This window comes from Alnus glutinosa, chromosome 14, assembly GCF_958979055.1.
Source record: "Alnus glutinosa chromosome 14, dhAlnGlut1.1, whole genome shotgun sequence".
Classification (NCBI taxonomy): domain Eukaryota; kingdom Viridiplantae; phylum Streptophyta; class Magnoliopsida; order Fagales; family Betulaceae; genus Alnus; species Alnus glutinosa.
Window position 1 is genome coordinate 14,935,070 of NC_084899.1, and position 21,590 is coordinate 14,956,659.

Here is a 21,590-nt window from a genome sequence, read left to right on the forward strand (position 1 = left end):
GCATCCAGTCAATGTCGCCGGAATCCGGTCAGCCTAGATTCCGACGACCGTATTCCGGTCATCTGGCCAGAACATCCCGGCCAGAACAGCCGACCGGCCGGATCTGGCCAGAAAATTTCGGCCAGAACGGTCGGATCCCTGCCAACCCGTTCTGTGCCGGAATTCAGTAGTTTTGGCCGGAATCCGGCCACTTTTGCCGGAATCCAGCCAACCCAGATTCCGACGAAACTATTCGGATTCCGACCTTTATCTTGGATTCTAGTTATAATAGCCGGAATGGCAGAATCCGGTAAAAGTGGTCGGAATCCTGTCGGTCAGTGACGTAATCTCGTCTTCGGCAATTTTTATATTATTTTACATTAATATTTATATGTTTTGAATAAAAATTGATTTTTATAGGTTAATATGATTGAATACAAATATTAAAAATATTTGTGATTTTCCGTACACGCCAAACACCGAAAAATGCTTTCAACGAAGAATATTTTCCAAAAAAATGACTTCCCTGAAATCATTTTACGATGGAAACCATTTTACGTCGAAACAAACGGAGCATTAATTAAGAACCTAATAAAACCACATTGCACTCAAAATTAATATTTTCCAGAAAAATGACTTCCCTGAAATCATTTTACGACGAAAACCATTTTACTTCGAAACAAACGGAACATTAATTAAGAACCTAATAAAACCACGTTGCACTCAAAATTAATTTGTCGTATTAATTGTTTTATTCTTTTTTCGTCTTTTTATAGATAATGGTTCTATCTATATATATATGTGTGTGTGTGTGTAGGTCCCCACCCATGCATTCACATATTCTCATATCTTGGAACATCATAATCTCATCCCATGGCTTATTAATTATCACTCCTTCAATAACAAAGACTGGCCACTTATTAATTACTATTAGTCCGAATAAAAAAACTCTTTGCTTGTGTTATTTACTTTCTTTTATTTGTAAGATATAGGATTTATATTTTCATGGAAGAATTTTTAGAAAATGCATGGTAGCCATAAAGTTTAGTGATGATAGAAACTTAATTTGTAGCCCTTTTTTCACATCGATATCATACCAATTAATAATATGTGTTTACTACATTAATCCCAAATTATTACTAGGGAAATTTCATGATTTGCACACAAGATTTCTAACCAACTAAGAAAATTCCAGGTTCTGGAATTTTAATTTATGGCCATGCATGCCAAGATGATTTAAAATGCTTTAATGGGTCTATTAATCTCAATAGAGTAGCAATTGAATTAGTAGAATGAGAGTACGTAGTAATATGTGTGAACCTTTATTTAGGTAACTAGCTAGCCGTCAACTTCTAGTTGCAAATAAGAGGAAAGTAGATCCCCTACCCCTTCTAAGGTTATTTTATGTCATGTGAATTTATCCATTGTTTTAGTACACGCACGTACTAAATACGTCATGTGAATATTATTGCATCTATGTATTATAAAATGACTTTGCCTACATGGAAAGCTTTTATATAGCTTTTAAAATGAAAAAGTTGTGACAATAGATTGAAAAGTTCTTAATTATGAAATACTTTATAAATATAGTAATTTTTTATTTTTGAAAAGCTCCCAAATTGTGAAAGCATTATTTTTAGAAGGTGACGATTATGAGAAGTATGAATATGGAAAACCCTCCTACACATTGCCCTAAGATGCACCAAAAGAAGTAAAAGGAATGAGAAAAGTTCATAAAATGAGGGCACATGTGTAGAAGAAATAATTTTGGCCCAAGAGAATTAAGAAAAAGCACGGCTCCGTACTAACACTAGAATGGAAGCGCAAGCACTGAAGGAGGCTTTGCCGGAAGGTAATATTCCATCATTTTTACCATGCTGAGTGCACCAAGAAATTAATTGACTGGCTAAAAAGCACACATGCGGCCACATGCGTTGCCATGAACACAAGGACCACGCAACCTTAGTACACGGTGCGTAACAGTGTACATGAGCCCTATGATGAGAATATTAGTTACAAACAAATGTTTTGGCTGCAGGTACCGTTGATGTTGACGAAGACCCAATGGCGTTATATTTGGAGTACTACGACCGAAGCTTGTTGCAACGGTCGTATGGGTTGGACTTGAGGATAGTCCGTATATTTGTATAGACTTTTATATATAGGTTGTGTCGCATGTGAAACTTATTTTGTATAGCCATTCTTTGATGTCTATAATGTTTTGATTAAGTCTTAAACAGATATACAGTGTATAGCTCTGATGTTGTAATTACACTTGTTAGGTTATGAAAATAGTTTATGCTGCATTGTTTATTATCTCTGATGTATTAGGTACATATTATGGGCTGTGTAGGTTGAGTTGGGTTATGACTAATTTGTCATGCCACTGTGATGATTCCGTTTTGTATAAAAAATAAATAAATGGGTCATCACACCTAGCCCTAGTGAAACCAATTTCATTATACTGTTGTAATAACAAAGGCAAAACAACATATTTTGTAAAATATCATGATATTTTTGAGCTACCAATTTTGAGAATGTGAAATGTTATTAAAGGTTCTTTACATAAACAAGTTCCATAAAAATTTACTTACTAAGTCGTAGACTTACACAGTAACTTTTTCCACCTGTGGAACACCTTGGTGTTTTGCAGTTTAGCAGGTTGCCAGGCTGTAGAGTGAGAAATTCGCTGGGATGAAGATGCCAAACAAATGGCTCACATTGTAAGATTTGCTTAGTTAGAAGTTAGTTGTCAATGTTATTAGAAAGTTTGTTTGGAAGCTCTAAGTTTATATTGATGATAGATGGCGCTATGTATGGTTTTATGTTAGTTTGTTTCAGATCATTTATTTCTATTTTCCGCTATAGTATACTATGATAGATTAGTGTTGTGTAATTGTAGTGCCCCATATAATTATCAATGGTTAATTAGGTCCTAATTGGGAAATTTGGATCTTTTGACTTTTTAGTTGACCAAACCAGGAACGTTCGCAGTTCCCAACAGGACCATTCGTGGTTTTCCTCCCAGGAACGATCGTGGTCCCCACTACGAACAATTTTTGATGCGTTGTATTGTGTGTCGGAAAGTACATCTCATGCCTTTAGCGAGTGTGTCAGATTGTACCACGAACGATCGTGGCTGTATGCCGAACGATCGTCTAACCCTAGATATTACACGACTGTTCACGATACGCTTGGCAAACATTCACCAATAGCCAGATCAGTTGATTCTTATCCACTTTGACCTCTTCACTGATACATAACCCCTACCCTCGCCTTCTTCACCTCATTTCTACCCATTTCGTCAATAAATCATTGAGGGAGAGTGCGAGAGTGTTTTGAAGGAGTTTTGAAGAGAGAGAATGAGCTCTCTTGGTCTTTCATCTTAAAGAGAGGTAACCTCCTTAATATAACTTGTTTCTTAGATGATTCTTTACATTGTTTAGCTAGTTTTCGTAACTTAGTTTATTGTTTTGTTAGTATCTCTAACTAATTTTACATCCTTGGTTAGTTTTTTGTTTTAATTCTAGATTAGTGTTTGATTAGTAGGTTTAACATACTTAGTACTGCATGGAGATGTTATTGAGGTTAGGATTTTATTAAAGATCATGTTAAGACCTAAGAACTTACTTAGAACCAGTTTTATGGCTTTGAGGTTCAAATTTGGGATTCTGCCAAGCAATGAATGTTCTTCCTTCACTGGAAGAACGAACGACTTTTGAGACGAACGTTTGCCATTCGCTAAACGAACGATTGCCAGACTGGCAGAAAGCATAATTTGAGCTATTTAGGATTTTAGACTTATTTTACCTCGAGTTTAAGGTTGATGTTAGGTTTTTCTCAGATTTTGAGATTGTGGAGCCTCAAGGAAATTTGTTGGAAGAGTTGTGCGATACAAGTGAGTAAAACTCACATGGATACTTATTATTGTTATGTTTTAACATAGTACGAATATTTTGTGTATCAAAACATACATGTTTACAACTCACATGAAATGTCATTGTTTTATTGTGAACTCTATTTTTGTGATAATGTGTGATTAATGGCAAGATAATGAAATTATGAAATTATGAAAGCATGCATGTAAAATACGGTGAAGACTAAATTGTATCGTATGACATGGTACACCGCCTCGTGCGGAAAAATGGCTATGAGCTTACTTTTTATACGGGTTATTCTTTATGGTCAAAAGTTTATAATGTTTTGTGATGGGCCTTGGAGCCAATAGTTTTTTTTTTTTTTTTTTTTTTTTTTTTTGATCGACACACCATGCTTGGATGAGGGTCACGATTACGGATTTGCTAGTAGTGTGGGCCACCCTCGGTTGAACTCGGTTGGGCTACTAGTAGATGGACAGTAGCGTATATATCCGAGGCACCAGTGGTGTATTATAGGTCCTTCGGGACAGTGGCAACCATGTCGGGAAGGTGCTAATATCTTGGGTAGACCATATAAAATTGAACTATGACATGATACTCTTGTTATAAGCATATATACATTATATCTATATTGCATACATCATCATCTTGTACAATGAAATAATACTCTCTTGCATGTGTTTTCAACTTAAACAGAGTTCGCCAAATGATAACTTGTGTATCATGTGTATTATTACTCACTAAGTCATAGACTTACACTTGTATCTTTTCACCTATGAAACATGTATTGTTTTATAGATAATTTTTGTGATAAAGGGTTCGGGGCAGCATTTGGTCTTGTTGGAGGGAGAGCTCAGGATCATTTTTGAGGAGTTAGATCCCATTTGGCTGGCGCAGATGTGGAAAGGACCTAGTGAATCCCGCCATGATATGACAGATATCATATTTATGTTGTATCCGCTTAACTTAAGTGTAAGCTTTGACTATTGTTATTGACTTTTAGACCTTTGGTTCTGGATCTGTATTATTTTGATGACTGGTCTTTTGACTGTATTTTGAGAGCTTTGGCTGATTTATATTATGATGATGTTCCAGTTTACTCTGTCTATTCTTGATGTGATTGTGAATTTTAAACTGTTATCTTTATTCCTTTAAGTGAAAGCCTTCTATTGCAGACTCTTTTCGGATAAGATGAGATCCCTGTAATCTTGTTCTTCTTAGAATAAGGCTGATAGACGAACCATGAAATTAACTACCAATTAGTTAGTTTCATTGGGGCGTTACAGTAGTGGCTCTACCTAGTCTACCAGTTAATTAGTATGGATGTGCTACGAGTAACATTCCAAATTAAGTAAATTTAATTATTTAATTTTAGGGGCGTTTCAATTTCGTCTGTAAAATATTACAAACTTTATCCTCAAAATTTAAACCTCCTTATTTATGAATTAAAATTCGGGGTGTTACATAGAGTCCTTTAATTGGTCTCCAACCTGTCTCTTCCTCCCTAGTCTTCCACAAACTTAATTTTTATAACTTCACAATAGTGGCATCTCTCTATCGTGGCCACCATGGTTCTCCGACTAAGCCAAGACCATTCACCTTCTCTCGTGGTGGCCTAAGTCAGGGAAGCTCGAGCCGCCCTCATATCATCCTCGAGGTTGACTTAAATAATTGTTGAGGCTATTCGAAATGGCCCCTTGAAAGTCAAATGGTCAATTAGGCCTATCATCGTGGATATCTATCATCTCCTTCGAGGGATGGAACCGAAATTTTTTATTTAGGGAGGTCGAATATAATTATAAAATACAATCTCCTTTAAGGGAATAATATAAAATAACCTCCTGAACTAACAGCCGATTTTAGAATAGCCTTATAAATTTTCAAGTGTACTGTGACCTATCAAACTACCAAAGTGTGCCAAAAATGCTACTTTTGTCGAAATATTCCTATAATACCCCTATTCTCTTAAAAAAAAATAATATAAAAATAAAAAATAAAAAACTAAACTATTTTTTTTAAAAAAAAAAAAAATAAAAAAAAATGAGAGGATAAATGCAAAATCATTTCATGTGGTTGGCCTAAATTACAAATCGCTCATTGCAGAATAAAAATTAATTCAAAGGTCTTCAAGGTAGGCAAAAAATAACAATTTAGTCATTGTAGTCAAATTTCGTCAAAATATTTGACGGATTCTGTTAGTGTTAACATTAACACGAATAAAATAATAACTTGTGTTACTCTTACTAAAAAAAAAAATCAACATATTAAAAATATACATCTATAAAACTAAATTACTCCCTGCATGCAAATTCCATCAAAACACTTAACAAATTCCATTAGTGTGCCATGTTAGCATTAATAAAACGACGACACGTATTACTGTTATATATATATATATATATATATATATATATATATATATATATATATATATATATATATATATATATATATATATATATAACTAAAAAGTTAAAGAAATTAAAAACTTCAAAAATTAAAGTTTTTTTAATTAAGAAAAAACAAGAAGAAAATGGGTGGCTCGTAGGCCACCCCCAGCCAAGGGGTGGCTGTCGAGCCACCTCTAGGGGTGGATCGCAGGCCACCCCCATCCAAGGGGTGGCTGCCAAACCACCCATTTTCTTCTTGTTTTTTCTTAATTTTTTTTTAATTAAATTAATTTTTTTTTTAAAGTTTTTAATTTCTTTATCTTTTTAGTTTTTAAATTTTTTTATTTCTTTCGTCTAAAAAAATATTTTTTTTTTATTAATTTTTTATTTTAGTTTTTAAGAGAATAAGGGTATTATAAGAATATTTCGATAAAAGTGGCATTTTTGGCATGCTTTGGTAGTTTGATGTGTCACATTAGTACACTTGAAAATTTAGGAGGCTATTATAAAATTGGATGCTAGCTTAGGGAGCTTTTTTATATTTTTTTTTTTCCTCCTTTAACCCTCATTAGTTCCATCCATGAAAATATGTGAGCAGTGGAGTAGGGTATTCTTGATGAATAATAATCTTCTCAAATTTTTTACAGGTAAACATTAATTGATAAAGATAACTCGGAAAAGATAAAACATTTGTAACATAAATAGCAATGTAAATAGTCCAAGGTTTACATTGCGCTCGTGTCGGACAAAGATTCTAGGCATTAATAAATACATGTTTTTAAATATGAAAAAAAGAGAGAAGTAAATACCTTTTACCGTGTGAATAAAATAGGTGAGTTGTTAAATTTCTGAATTGTAAGGGGGCAAATAAAAATGACAAAAATTATTTATACATGTTCATCTAATATGATTTATTTATATTTCCTTTTCCAAAAGAGTTCTTACTTTTCATTGTCCATTTACAAATTACTTTAAGAGAAAAATGACAAAAGAGCTAAGTTAAAGAAATTGACAATACCTTTTATTTTTATAAAAATTGATGGGATGTGTTTTGTGTCATTCTCTAATGGAATGGAAATTTTGGTAAGTAAATGGTAATTCAATTCTCTTTTTTGGTGAGGGTGTCAGTTTATGAGGGCATATTGTAGTTAGGGATGGAGCCGGTTTGGAATTGAGGGAGGCCACGGCCTATACCGGCCCCCTTTAAATTTGTCCTTGAGGACATGTTATCGAGACAAAAAAAAAAAAAAAAAAAATCAATCCAATATGATTTTTCTTCACTTTTGAAGAGAAGTTTTTTCTTTACTAAATTAAAAGACAGTTTTTTTGCTTAAAACTTTTTATACAACTTAAAGTATAAGAACTTGATAAAAATATACACAAATTGTTAACATGTCACATTTTTAATATGTAAAAATTTTCATGTCGTTCAATGCATGAAACGACCAACCACATCACACATGGATGGCCAATTGGACGAAGCCACATCAACAACCAGTAAACCGATCAGATGGTTACACACTATCCTTGAAAACTAACTGTAAGTACGAATTCGCTCCAAAACCCAATGATTTTTCCAGACCCTTCGGGTGTCCCTCATTTGCCGTTCAGCATTAGCTACTACAGTCCTCAAATTAGTATGGGTTCAACAACCGGAACCAGAGCCAGTACCAGAGATACTATACCCAGCGCTGCTTCCTCTGCCTCCTCAAATACCACTTCAGCTGCCTTCAACTCCACATCTTCCTCAAAACCAGAGCTTCATAACAAAAACCCATCTCTACAAACCTTCATGCAAGCTGAATAACCCTCCTCTTATTGCCTCCTCAGATACCCAGGGTCGAAATGTCACAATTTCAACAATTTACAAAGGCCTCTTCTTTTATTTGTTATGTTTTTTTACCCCTTTATTTGCTTCCTGTTCTTTGGAAGTGCAAAGTATGGTTTATAGTTAAAGATTCTGGGGAGGATATGTACTGTTCATGTAGCTTACTATACGTTTTTTTTTTTTTTTTTTAGAATTTTTTGTTTTTCAACCTTAAAATTCTTTTCTCCAAGAAATTAAGGGGGGCCATAGCTCCTACCGTAGGAGTGTAAATCCGGACCGGTTATAACTGGCCGGAAAACCAGCTCTAAGCACTAACCAGCTCTGAGAAACCGGGTTGGTACCCGCTTATTTATAACCGGGTATCCGGAGCAGGGTATTGATTTTCAAAAACCTCGGTTATAACCAGACAACCAGCTCCAGGTCTATTAATTTATTAAAAAAAATAATTATCCCCTACCCTTTTACCCTAATCTTGATTTCTATTTCTCATTTTCTCTTCACACTGCTTGCCTTCATTGAAGTTCACTCTTCTCTCTTCACGCCCTTGACTTGCCGCCACCGCCTACTAGGTAACCAACCTTCTTCTTCTTCTTCTTCTTAGTTCTTCTTTTCTTCTTCTTCTTCTTCTTCTTCTCTACGATTTTTGATATTTGATCACTGATCTTTGATCTTTTGATTCTTTTGATTCTTTTCTCACCCTTACTGAGTACTGACTTCGTCTTTCTTTGTTTCTCTACAGATTTGGTGATTTTTGAAGCAGAATGAGCAAATCACGATTAGGAATGTTGTTCTTCTTTAATTTTTGTTATGAACTTGAAAAATTAAATGGACTTCTAATTTTAACAAGTGTGCGTGAACAGTGTGCAACAAAATATTAAATGCGGAATTAAAGGAGACAAATATTTTGTTAATGAAGTGGAAACTCAATTAAGAGAAAAACCACTCCGGGGCAGCCAAATCCAGGATATCAACTATTCAGAAGACAAGACTAGATACAAAGTAGTAACACTCACATACCCCTGATGCAGTGGTCGTACCTTACTCTCTAACGTGTAACCCAACACGAGTGCCTCCCAACCAGGTCTCCTATCTAAAGGGGTCTTCAATGGAATCCTTTATCTTAGGGCCAACCCCTAAGATAGATTTCACAGCTGATCAAATCACACATTGGCAAAGCTAGAGAGCTAGCAGATCTTCAATATATCCCTAAACACTCTCTCTAAGCTGTGGAGAATTCACCACCGAATTCTGTGTTGAAAGCATGCCTCAAGCTTCTTATTTATAGGCTTAGGAAACCCAAAAAAGTGTCCAAAACGAAGTCTGAAACACGCCAGACGGGAGCCTTGGCCTGTCTGGACGGGTCAAGTTTTTCTTGTCCGGAAAGTAATTCTTGAATTTTCTGTAGGGCCGTCCCGACGGGCAAAACTTTCCGTCCGGACGCTTCTAGTAGCCGTCCGGATGGTCAGCTGCAATCGCCTTTCCAAAATAGTACTGAAAGCTCCTATAACAAGGCCACGTCCGGACGGTGTTGCCCTAGCGTCCGGACGGTTGCACTTTTGCTGCACGTAATTACCATAATAAGGCTTTGGAGCGTCTGGACCCTGAAGGGTGACGTCCGGACGGTTGAACTGGTGCACGCAATTTCCATATAAACCCTGAATGGCGTCTAGACGGTATAACCACGTCGTCCGGACGAATGCGCTGGAACACTGGGATCTTCTCGAACTCTGAAGAGCGTCCGGACGATATGTCATTACGTTCGGACGGATGCAATCTTGAACTGTTCGAAGCTTCTAGACACTGACGGGTGTCCGAACGGAAAGTTCTCGTCTTCCGGACGGATGTTGCTGACTGATGAGCATCGGACGGAATTCCACGTCATCCGGACGGCTACCAAGGAACCGAAATAAATCCTTGAAAACTTTGCAGAATCTTCTCGAAGAACATAGCTGAAGAGTAGACTCTGGATAAAGTAGCATCCCTGTGAACGCAGCAACATTACATAGAATTGATTTTGTCCAACAGAATGCAGCCAACACAAAAACTAACAGAACTGATTTAACTTTTGGCACTGTTTTAGCTTTCCTTTCGGATGCTAGGGTTTTTTTTTGGGGTTCTGAGAAGTGGGTTTGGTGAAACTAAGGGAATGATCAATGGGGTGTGTTTGATTCTTTGATTTCTGCAGCTTGTATGAAGCCTCCTTGGCTTGATTCCGTTTTTCCTGGTGCGTTTTCAGTGCCAGTAACTGTCCTGTTCTATGGAATTATCAGATTTAGTTAATCAGATATCTGAAATTGAAATGAATTGGATAAGAACCTTATACATTATTCTAACTCCTAGGTTGGAATTGTTTGTATCTATGTGTGTCTTTCAAACGATAAGATAGACCTTTAGAATTTTTTTGCGATAAGTAATGATTTACTCTTAAATAATTTTCGAAGTGTCAATATGATTAATTATTTAAGATGTTTGTAATGTATATGGTAAATACACCAGCTTCTGTCCTTATTTATTTTCCTCTACCAAGTGTAATAATAATGGTTAATGGATTGAGCTTTCAGCCTGTCCGAATCCAATTATTTGTCTATCCATACCAGTGCATTTTTTTTGTTGGATTTTTTCTTGCTTGATTTTTTTTGGATTTGAACAATTGGACCAATTGGTGTGTTATATTGGTCATTCTTATTTCTACAGTTGCACTTGAGTCCACATTCAGCAATGAAGAACGTATATTGGATCCCTTTAGGAGTTCATTATCTCCATTGACAGTTGATGCCTTGATTTGCACACAAGACTAGTTAAAGAACAATGAAGACTTGGAGAATGAAAATATTATTGAAATATTTGATGAGCATGGTAAATGGTTATAAATTCATTTTAGTTTTCATTATTATTAATTCATTTTAGTTATTCATTCATTTAACTAATTCCACGTTTTTTTTTTCTTCTATTGTAGTTATGAAACCGGACCATGCTTGGATATGTTTAATATGTTTATAAACTTTTGGTTATGAACTTTTTTAATATGTTTATGGAATTTTGGGTTTGAACTTTTTTAATATGTTTATAGACTTTTGCTTATGAACTTTTTAAATATGTTTATGGACTTTTAGGTTTGAACTTTTTTAATATGTAATATGTTTATGAACTTTTAGGTTTTTAATATGTAATTATGTATGGATGTGGAGTTTTCGAGTTCAAATCTGCAGTTGATGGGCATAATGTATGTGTCTCAGGATGGCACAAATGAGAAATTTTTTCTCTTTGTTATAGTAATTGAAATTTCTTAATTGAATTAGGTCCAATACCTTAAAAAATGGGCTAAATAAAACCCAAATTTTTTTAAATAAAGTCCAAAAAAGTAGGCCCAACACAAAAAGTAAGCCCAAAGAGTAATTTTTTTTAAACCCCCCCCCCCCCCCTCCCCCCATCCGGATAACTGGGGTACCTAGTTTCGGAGCCGGTTGTTGAAAATCAATAATCGGGAACCCCAGAGCCGGTTCTCGGTTATTACCCAATAACTAGGAACCGGCTCCAGGTTTACACCCCTACCCTACCGGCCCCTCCTTTCTCCGTCTCTGTTGGTAGTTCATAGGAGGAAAAAGTAATTACTCATTTTTCTTTTTTTATAACATCTAATAACATCTCCATGCAGTACTAAATACGTTAAACCTACTAATCAAACACTAATCTAGAATTAAAACCAAAAAATTAAGCAAGGATGTAAAACTAGTTAGACATACTAACAAAACAATAAACTAAGTTATGAAAACTAACTAAACAATGTAAAGAATCATCTACGATATGAACGTTAGGAAAATACATATTTTTAAAAATATGATTGTTAGAAAAAGAATAAAGAAATAATATTTAAATGGAATAGTAAAATTGGATAGATAAAATGTTAAGCCAGATATAAGTGCCTTGAAAAAGTGAGTAGTTAAAAATAAAAAAGAAAAAGAAAAAAAAGATCATTTAGCTAAATTTCAACTAAACATTTGTTGAGCTGGATATAAATGCTCTAATGTTTTATATAAGCGTAAAACTACTAACTAACTAATAATAATGTATAAATACCAATATAAGGGGGAAAAGGGGGGGAAAACGTAAAATTGGACCCTGTGGTTGGCATAATTTACAAATTACTCCATATGTTATAAAAATTAACTGAGAGGTCCTTATGGTAGGCAAAATTGACAAATTACTCATTGAAGTCAATTCCAGTCCACTACTTGACAGAAATCGTAAGGTTTCCACGTCAGGCCCAATAAAAACATGATACGTGTTATTTTTAATAAAAAAAATATATTAATATATTAAATATTAAAAAAACAAATATATATATATATATATATATATATATATATATATATTAATAAAAATTTAAAAAAAAAAAAAAAAAAAAAAAAAGAAGAAGAAAAAGAGGGGGGTTCGACAGCCATCCCCATTGGGGAAGAGGCTGGCCTGCAAGACACTTCTTGCCCCATTTAGGGTGGGTTTATGGGCCACCCCAAAGGAGGCTGGGGGTGGCTACGTGGCCACCCCATAGGCCGAGCGTGGCATGCGAGCCACCCTTGAGGTGGCACCGGCCACCTCTAGGGGTAGTTCGAAGCCCACCCTCACTTGGGGTGGCCCGCAAGCCACCCAAATGGGACTGGGGGTGGCACGTGGCCAACCTTGGGCCTTGGCCCATGGGGGTGGCTTGTAGACCACCTCCCCCCACCCCCACCCCTTTTTTAAATATATATATATATATATATATATATATATATATATATATTAAGTTTTAATTTTATTATATTACAATATTTTTTTATTAAGAGTGACACTTGTCACGTTTTTATTGGGCATGACGTGGCAACTTAATGGTTTCTGTCAAGTTAGTGAATGGAAATTGACTTCAGGGAGTAATTTGTTAATTTCGCATACAACAGGGACCTCTCAATTAATTTTTATACCACAAAAAATGATTTTTAAATTAAGACAACCACAATGACCAATTTTACATTTCTTTTCCGAAAAAAAAAAAACAAAATCCCAAAACCATTACAAAAGAAAACAATAGTGGGAGGAAAATAATATGCTTACCAAATTTTCTTCCCAAAAGTTGCTTTCCAAATAATGTGTCACCATTCCTTGTGATTTATTATTTTAGAAAATGTGTCACCATCTTATGAGATGGTCGAAACATTACTTGAGAACCAACTTTTAAAGAGAAAATGTGCACAAATGCTACATATCACCCTTGTGTCTCCCTTTTATCCCTAAAATTGATATGACTCTTAAAATCACCATTTGATCAAAATTCAATAGCGATTTATCATACATTCAATGATAATTTTAAGAGTCACATCAATTTTAAAAATGACAAAATACAAAAATAATATACATAGCATTAGTCAAAAATTTAGTAAGTGGAACACTTCACGTAATGGGACGGACAGTGCGTGGTCCCATGGGTCCGTCTCTGCCTCCCTCTGTAATTTACCTTTTGGTGCGTTTGCTACGATCCGTCTACATCCGCTAATCAGCTAAACAATCTAAGTTGAACGACCCTTCAAAACTTTGCTTTTCGGATTTATCCATGGAGACAAGTTAACATGTTTCCTTTTGTTAATGGTCCCAACTTTTGCTGTAATTTTTTTGTTCTTTTAGTTAATGGACATTACTAGTTAAAAATAATGTTAAAATTATACATGTGGGAAAACTTGTGAAAGAAGGGTTGCCCATTTAGCATGTCCAAACACGTGGGTTGATGATTGCAGTGGGAAACCCACCAACAAATACAAGGAAAAGGAAATTAATTAACTCACTTTTATGGGATTTTTTTTAAAAAAAATAATGGAGGGAGAAAAAAAAAAAAAAACACAAATTAGTTATAAATAGTCCAATAAAGTCATATTTGTTCTATAATATGTGAGAAACACAAGTTTTTTTTAATAGGATTTTTTTTTTTTTTAATAGTATTAATAAAAAAGTATGTGCTTTAATAACACACATGTCAGTTTATCAGACGAGTGATGCTAGAAGTCATTTTGTGACTCTTGTATCCCTCTAAAAATGATGTGGCTTTTAAAATTACCATTGAGCTTGTGATTGATCACTATTAAATTTTGATCAAATTGTGATTTTAAAAGTCGCATCATTCTTGAAGGGACGCAAGAGTGACTTATAGAATTACTCTTATCAGACTGATTTATAAAAATTAACTCCAAACCCGTTTGTGACTAAGTTTTGTTTTAGATTTGTATGAATTGCCAGGATCTCTCTCTATATATATGGGTGATTAATATTCTTGTTTTGATTTATAGATGCTTATGATTGAGCATCATCCAATTCTACTACGTTGTAGTGGCAGACAAGATAGTGTTCAAACCCCACAATTTCTTCGCATTAATCACAGTTTTGTAAAGTCTCATTTTTTGGCCTCTCTTTTGTCTTTTTCTCCCCCCCTCTTTCTCATTGGAATTTGGCATCAATTGATAAGATAGACCTTTACAATTTCTTTTTGCCAAACTTACCTTTAATTAATTATCATGATACGTTTGACAAAACTAAGCACAAAATAAACGTAATGAGTTGCTAATGTTACTTTTTGTAGCCACAATTTTCTATCAAATTTCAGCCTACTAATGCCATACAGATATGATACATTGTTACTCCAAGATGTAAAATTCATAATATTTTTGTCCACTTGACAATTTTTACTTTTCTTTTTATTCTTTATTTTTAGAAAAACAAACCCTAAAACTAGCTAGGAGACTACCTTTGTACATGAACAAGGTTATTAAAAGTTGTGTCTTGGGATGGCAAAAGATCATATCTCAATAGCATAATATAGAAAGTAATGTTAGAAGTCTTTTTTTGTGTCCGTTTAATAATAATGTGACTTTTAAAATCATTATTGGCCTTATAATTGAGCATATTAAATTTTAATCAAATTGTAATTTTAAAAGTTATTTTATTTTTTAAATGACACAAAAAAGACTTCTAAAATAACTCTAAGATGGGTATGTGTTTTCCAATTAGTAGAAGTATTTGCACTTTATGGAACCCATCCCAAAAATTTACTTTCTGACAGAACTTTGGCTTATTTTATTTATTTATTTTACATATTTAAATAATTTAATTTTTATATTTAAAAATTATACTTCTTGCTTTTTGGGTTTTAAAATCATTAATTAAGTTTTTATAACAATAGTTAATCTATTAATGTTTCTTGTAACATTGACAATCTTATGTAGGGTTTTATGAATTTTAATTTTTAAAAATTTCTTTCTATAAAGCAACTTTAACCACATTGTCAATAAAATTCTGTAAACTCTACATACATTTAAAAAAGAATTTAGTCTTTTTATATAATATAGTACACTAATTTGAGTACTTTCTCCTGTTTGTAAAACTTCTTTTTTAAATCTTTTATTTTGAAAATAAATCTAGACAATCAATATCAAAGTAAATATCATATTTGAGAAAACTTTCAAGATCAAGGCAATTTTTTTATTTTTTTATTTTTATTTTTTTAAGACTTGCTATACATCATCCACTGATTTTTCTTTCGTTTTCTCAATTTTTAAAATCACAATTGGATATCAACAACTCATGTGAATCTCACACATATTTTAATACTTAATTCTTTCCGTACTTTTAATTGATAATCGTTGTTTGTACCATAATTGGGACCTTAATTAGAGAACATTAATTATCTTTTTTTTTTTTACCATAAATGGGACCTTACTCTCTCTCTCTTTTCAATCTTTTTCTCTCTCTGTTTAACATCTTAATATTCTGCGCATTAAATTATTTCAATGATTATCTTTTATCATGGGGCCTTAATTAGAGAGTACCAACTAATTATTATCTTTTTGTCATAATTAAGACTTTAAACATATTTTTTAATTAAAAAAATTGAGCTATAATTATATTATTCTTATTCGGGGCCTTCAACAAGTGACCGTAAAATTCTCTTAATAGAAAAAGAGCTAGCCAACCCTGCTCATTTGATAGAGATGGATACATAAATATACATATTATGGGTTTAATAATTTAATGAAAAGAATCAATTAGGCTGTCTTTAGCATTAGCTAGTGTCTTATCAAAAAAAAAAAAAAAGCATTAGCTAGTGTTTATAATAATATGATAAAATTTGTCTGTTAAGTCTCTATTGTGGTGGTAAAATAACTAATAAGATGAAACGAAGTATATTTTTTTAAAAAAAAGGAGAAAGGATGAAGAGGTCATTTGGCTTGTGGTGGTGATGAACCAATTGGAAGGAAGTCGTCGTACATATTTGTATTGTGGACCGGTGGATCGCGAATGGATGGCGTTTGGAGAGATGCGGGCCCCAGGAGCTGCCATAAATTGACCACTTAAAAGTTTGGCAGCAGTCAAAAAGTCCATAGAATATATGGCAAGTAGACTATGACGGAAAGGAGGGGAATGCAATTGTTAGCAATTTTGAGTTTTGATTAGGCTTGGCAATTTTAGTTCACGAGTCAGGTTTGTGTTAACTTGATCGATTCGATTACACAATCGGGTCTAACAAGAACTTGAACCGATTAATAATTGAGTTGAGTCTTTAAATCTGATCACAACTTTATTGTTAATCGAATTACCCGAACACGACCTGGGTAACCCGTTATAAAGAAGAAGAACTGAAGAGTGAAGAAGTTTCGTGACTTTGTTCGAATCGTTTGAAGAAGAAGAAGGATCGTCTTCGACTCTTCGTTTGAAGAAGATGAGCTTGAAGCCCATCGCATCTAAGCAAGCCATGGCTGTGAACTAAAGCCAACCGAGAAATCGAAGATTCGAAACATGCACTTCATCGCATCCAAGCCCATTGCATCGATTCGTTGAAAAGAATGTATTCTTTTACTGGTGAAGTAGGCATGAAGACGGTGAAGTGAAAGTATGAAGACAATGAAGATCGATTCATTGAAGACTTGAAGGAGGCGTGAAACCACTGAAACGGCTGAAGGAGAGGAGGCATGAAAGAAAGTGAAAACTGAAAAGAAAATATGCGGCCGCCAGAGTTTGTTTCGGTTTTTTTTAAAAATAAATAAATAAATAAACATGTTATAATCGTGTTAGCTGGTCAACTCGCGAGTTGACCAACCAGACATGATTATAACTGTGCCATAATCGGGTTAACCTGATTATGACTAGAATCCGATTACCCCAAACTTAAACTCTGTATTTTTGTATCGTGTTCGTGCTGAATTTATAAGTCATATTAAAAATTACCAAGCTTAATTTTAATACATGCACATGTTAATTACATTGAGCCCGCATCCACTCAATTAATTACCAAAAAAAAAAAAAAAAAAAAAAAAAAAAAAAAAAAAAAAAGAAGATGAAGTGCCATCACAGTTGGAATTCAGATTCGGCGAGAAAGGTTTAATTGACTTTGAGGAAAAAGAAAAAGAAAAGAATAAAAAAAATAAAAAAAAAAAAAGATTTCAGACAAAAGTAGGCAGTAGGCCTCCGACTTTACCAGAAAACCGGCCGTTTATTCTAGAAAACTCGAGCATACGTAAGAAAATTAGCTTTATCTCTTTTAATAATTCGACCAAATATATATTTATATATATTTGAAAAATTTTGTAGTGATGCAGCCAAACTCGGAACTAGTTTGGATTGACTGACTTTTCAAAACTTCACCTGTATTATTCAAAGTGGTTTCTGATGTAATATCACACTCTGTTCTCGTAGAATCAGAGAGATTTTAAATATATATACTATGTTCATATTTATAAATTATGATAGCTATTCACATGAGCCCTGTGACTATCATTCATTATTATCCCAGCCCCCACTTCAATTCCCTCTCTCTAGGCTCTAGCTAGCAAGCACACACCATTTTTTATTTATTTATTTATTTATTTTTTTTTGGGGGGGGGGGGGGGGAGGTGGTTTGAAACTTATGCGGGTGGATTCAAAGTTCAAAGACAGAAACAATTATTTTTTTCCAAGGTGGGACAGTTTGACTGAATTGATGGAGTGAGGGGGGAGGGGGGGCCATCCGACCCACAATGATTCTATAATATTAGTTGCAATCTTTTACCCTTTGAGTAGGAAATACGAATAGGGGGATAAGGCCTAATCTAGTGTTTGTATCTTGGTGTTCTCTGGGGGATAAGGCCTACTCTAGTGTTTGTATCTTGGTGTTCTCTGGTCTGATTCCTCCAACATAACACAAAGATTGCTCCCTCCATTCCTCATGTGTTGTCTGTCAGTGGGGACTGCTTCTCACATTCTGCCCACTGTGGACTGTGGACTGTAAGTACTCCTCCCCTTAATTTCTCTCCTTCCATTTCTTCTATCGAAATGAAACGACAACCCACTTTCACCACCATAACTCCCTCATTTTTTAGTCACAAGTGCTTTCGAAGGTTCTTCCTCTAAATTTATCCCACACCTTTCAGCATATATTATATATAGATATCGTTTTTGTTCTTGGATCATCAGTAGTGTTATATATATTCTTCCATGAAAGAAGCTGATCACATGGCCATTCCCCATCTGTTCAGATGCCCAATTAGTCTAGACTTGTTCAAAGATCCGGTCACTTTGTGCACAGGCCAAACGTATGACAGATCAAGCATAGAAAAATGGCTGGCGGCAGGCAATCTCACATGTCCTGTCACAATGCTGAAGCTCCATGATCCATCCATTGTTCCTAATCACACTCTTCGCCACTTGATTGATCAGTGGCTTCAAATGGGTCACCAGCTTGATCCCGATTACTTGGCAACCGTTGATTCCTTAGCTGCACTCAAACAGAACCTTGAATGTCATCAAGCCACCATACAAGACAAGCTCCAAACACTCCAGAAGATTCGAGTATTATCCGAAGAATCGCCGACCGCAAACTCTTGTTTGATCCAATTACGCTTCTTACCTCTACTTTTGGAACTGGTTTTTGGAAAAGTAAAAGACAAACTAGTAGTCTCCCAAGATGATCACGTCAAGTTTGTTGACCAGGCACTTTCATGTGTTATAAGACTGCTGCCTTTCGGTGAACTGGAATCTCTGAATATGCTAAAACAAGAGTCTAAATTAGCCTCATTCCTAGATTTGTTTCAGCACGGCACTTTCATGGTCAAGATAAGCTTGTGTCATCTTATAGACGCAATATCATCATCCACAGAGACAAAAGAGCTTTGTGATATGCTTGGAAAAACCCGCCAACTCTTGCATGAAGCGGCTCTTCTTGTTGTTGGCAATGGAGGTTCCGAGGCTTCTGAGGCTGGAATCAGAGCCTTGTCAGCGTTATCTTCCTTGGAATCTAATCGAGAGAATTTGGTCGCAGAAGGCGCCGTGGATGGACTCGTGACATACATTTTGGGTGCTGAAAGACGTGAAAAAAGCTTGGCACCCATGGCAATGGCAACACTAGAGAAGCTCTTAGAAACATCAACTAGTGCAAAAGAAGCATTGGTGAATAACCCAAATGGCGTTAATGCTATTGTCAGGATGGTTTTCAGGGTATCAGATCACGACGGCAGCGAGAGCGCAGTTAGCTTGCTTACGATCATTTGTTCTGATTCCCTACGGGCACGGGAAGAAGCCATTGCAGCTGGAGTTTTGACTCAGTTGCTGTTGCTTCTCCAAAGCCAGTGTAATGGTAGGACCAAAACCAAGGCCAGAATGCTGCTCAAGCTGCTAAGATCCAAGTGGGTTGAAGATTCAAAGCATGATGATGTGTAGATTAATTATATAAACGGTAATGCTATTTACTAGACTCTTGTACGATTGGAATGACGTGGCAGTGAAAATCAATTTTTAAATGAATATAAATTTGTAAAAGATAAAAAGATTGATTTTTACTGCTACGTTTTTTCATGCATATACCAGTCTACTAAATAATAAATAATATTTGTCTTGTATAAAACAAAAGTATGTGAGGTCTTATTTTCTGTGCTGTATTGGGTTTCCTGTAAGCAAGCATTAATTTGTACAGAAGAATCAACACATGTTAGCTCATCAGGCGTTGAAAATTCACAAGCCTTAAAATTAAGCATCCACTACTTGAGTTGGATCTCATTTTTCATTGCTCGCCATGGTAACAAATAAAGCCATTTCATATTATGATTTTAGGTCCGTTTATATATTGCCATACTGGAATTTCAGTGACGAAATTATGATTCAAAGAAAAGGCAAACGAGTAGAGGTAATGCTAGTAGAAGCCTTCTATGTAGCCTCAAATTAAAAGCATATTAATTAATTAATGGATGTGTTGGGTGTTTTGATGGCATTAAATCATTTTAAAGTTATTAGACAAACTTTCTTAAGGCAGATATAATTCCTCGGGAGCAAACTTTGTCACTCTAATCCTTCTTTTTAGAGATTGGTTGGAGTTGAAACAGCAGCTGCATGCATCATTATCATCATTCTGGGAAGCGACCGCAACCAATCATGTAATTAATTTCTATCTCATGTAGAATCTCAATTTGGTAAATTAATTACAGTTTAACTTTTGGCGTAAATGTCTAATAAATCCTTGAGTCGAAGTGCCATTTAAATTCGATCTCTCACTTTTTGAAAAATAGTATTCGGTGTTTAACATTTTTACAAAAATGCTAACGTGACACTAACGGAGGTTGCAAAAATGAACGGAAAAATCACTGAATGACCTGTTTCAAATTCGTGAAAAAGTTAAGCACCGAATACTGATTTTGAAAAAGTGAGGGATCGAATTCAAATGGTGCTCCGACTCAGTGATTTATTAGACATTTACCCTAACTTTTAAAATTGTATTTTTAAAACCGCACTCTTAACCGTTATATCTTCTGCGATTTGCTTTGAAATTATACTATTAGTGTGCGGAATTGTAATGTCAAACGCACTCTAAGAATGTGTTCGTCCCTCGTAAGGGTATATATGTGAAGTATACACAACGAAGAGATCAGAGTCACAAAACTGAAGATTAAGTTGAACTTGTATAAAGTAAAAATGGACTACGGAAACTACCTCATTTAACTTTATCTCTGACGTAAAAATGTGTAGATTTATATTCATATACGATACACATTGCATGAGTACTCCATCTTGTTGTGGATGTCTAGTCAAGAAAAAGGCATAGGGCCCCTGACCCACCAAAATTGCTGGAAAGAAGCTTCTTCTTGGCGACAGCATCTTTTGTCCAATGGCTGGAATTTTGAGATGCAGGCCGATAGGACTCTTGGGTCGTAGTATGGACATTCGCTTGTCTTTTTGACATTTATATCACACACAGTCGGTCACACGTAGAGAGAGAGAGAGAGGGTGATTGATGATTCCTATGGAAAATGCTAAAAATACTACTAGTATACAATTGGTGCACAACTTCAAGACATATTGAAGTTGTGCACTAGTTATGTACTAATAGTGCATGAATAATTCCCGATTCCTGTTACAGCAGTATTACATAGAAGAGAAATGAGGCATATATGTCAAAGGAAAACTGAAGAAAGTAGCTGTGGCTTTGGGAGAGGACCCACAAACGGGCATACAAGTCAATGGGCAATTGAGGGT

The 21,590-nt window shown here is 34.9% G+C and overlaps 1 protein-coding gene across 2 annotated transcripts; it reads left to right on the top strand.

Annotated features, from left to right (window-relative positions):
* The first annotated feature begins 18,161 nt into the window (after positions 1 to 18,161).
* LOC133857661 (U-box domain-containing protein 26-like) lies at positions 18,162 to 20,079 on the top strand. 2 transcript variants are annotated; one of them, XM_062292953.1, is made up of 2 exons: positions 18,162 to 18,353; positions 18,605 to 20,079. In XM_062292953.1, exons 1-2 carry the CDS (start codon positions 18,295 to 18,297, stop codon positions 19,782 to 19,784), a joined length of 1,239 nt encoding a protein of 412 aa, XP_062148937.1. In that variant the 5' UTR covers positions 18,162 to 18,294; the 3' UTR covers positions 19,785 to 20,079. The 2 variants fall into 2 exon arrangements, with proteins under 2 accessions (XP_062148937.1, XP_062148938.1); XM_062292954.1 differs by having other exon boundaries at positions 18,220 to 20,079.
* The last annotated feature ends 1,511 nt before the right edge of the window (positions 20,080 to 21,590 follow it).

Coding starts and splice junctions, on each gene's coding strand:
- LOC133857661 (XM_062292953.1), top strand. CDS start 18,295: ATGTGTTGTCTGTCAGTGGGGACTGCTTCTCACATTCTGCCCACTGTG. Junction 18,354..18,604: donor CCCACTGTGGACTGTGGACT/GTAAGTACTCCT, acceptor CCATCTGTTCAG/ATGCCCAATTAGTCTAGACT.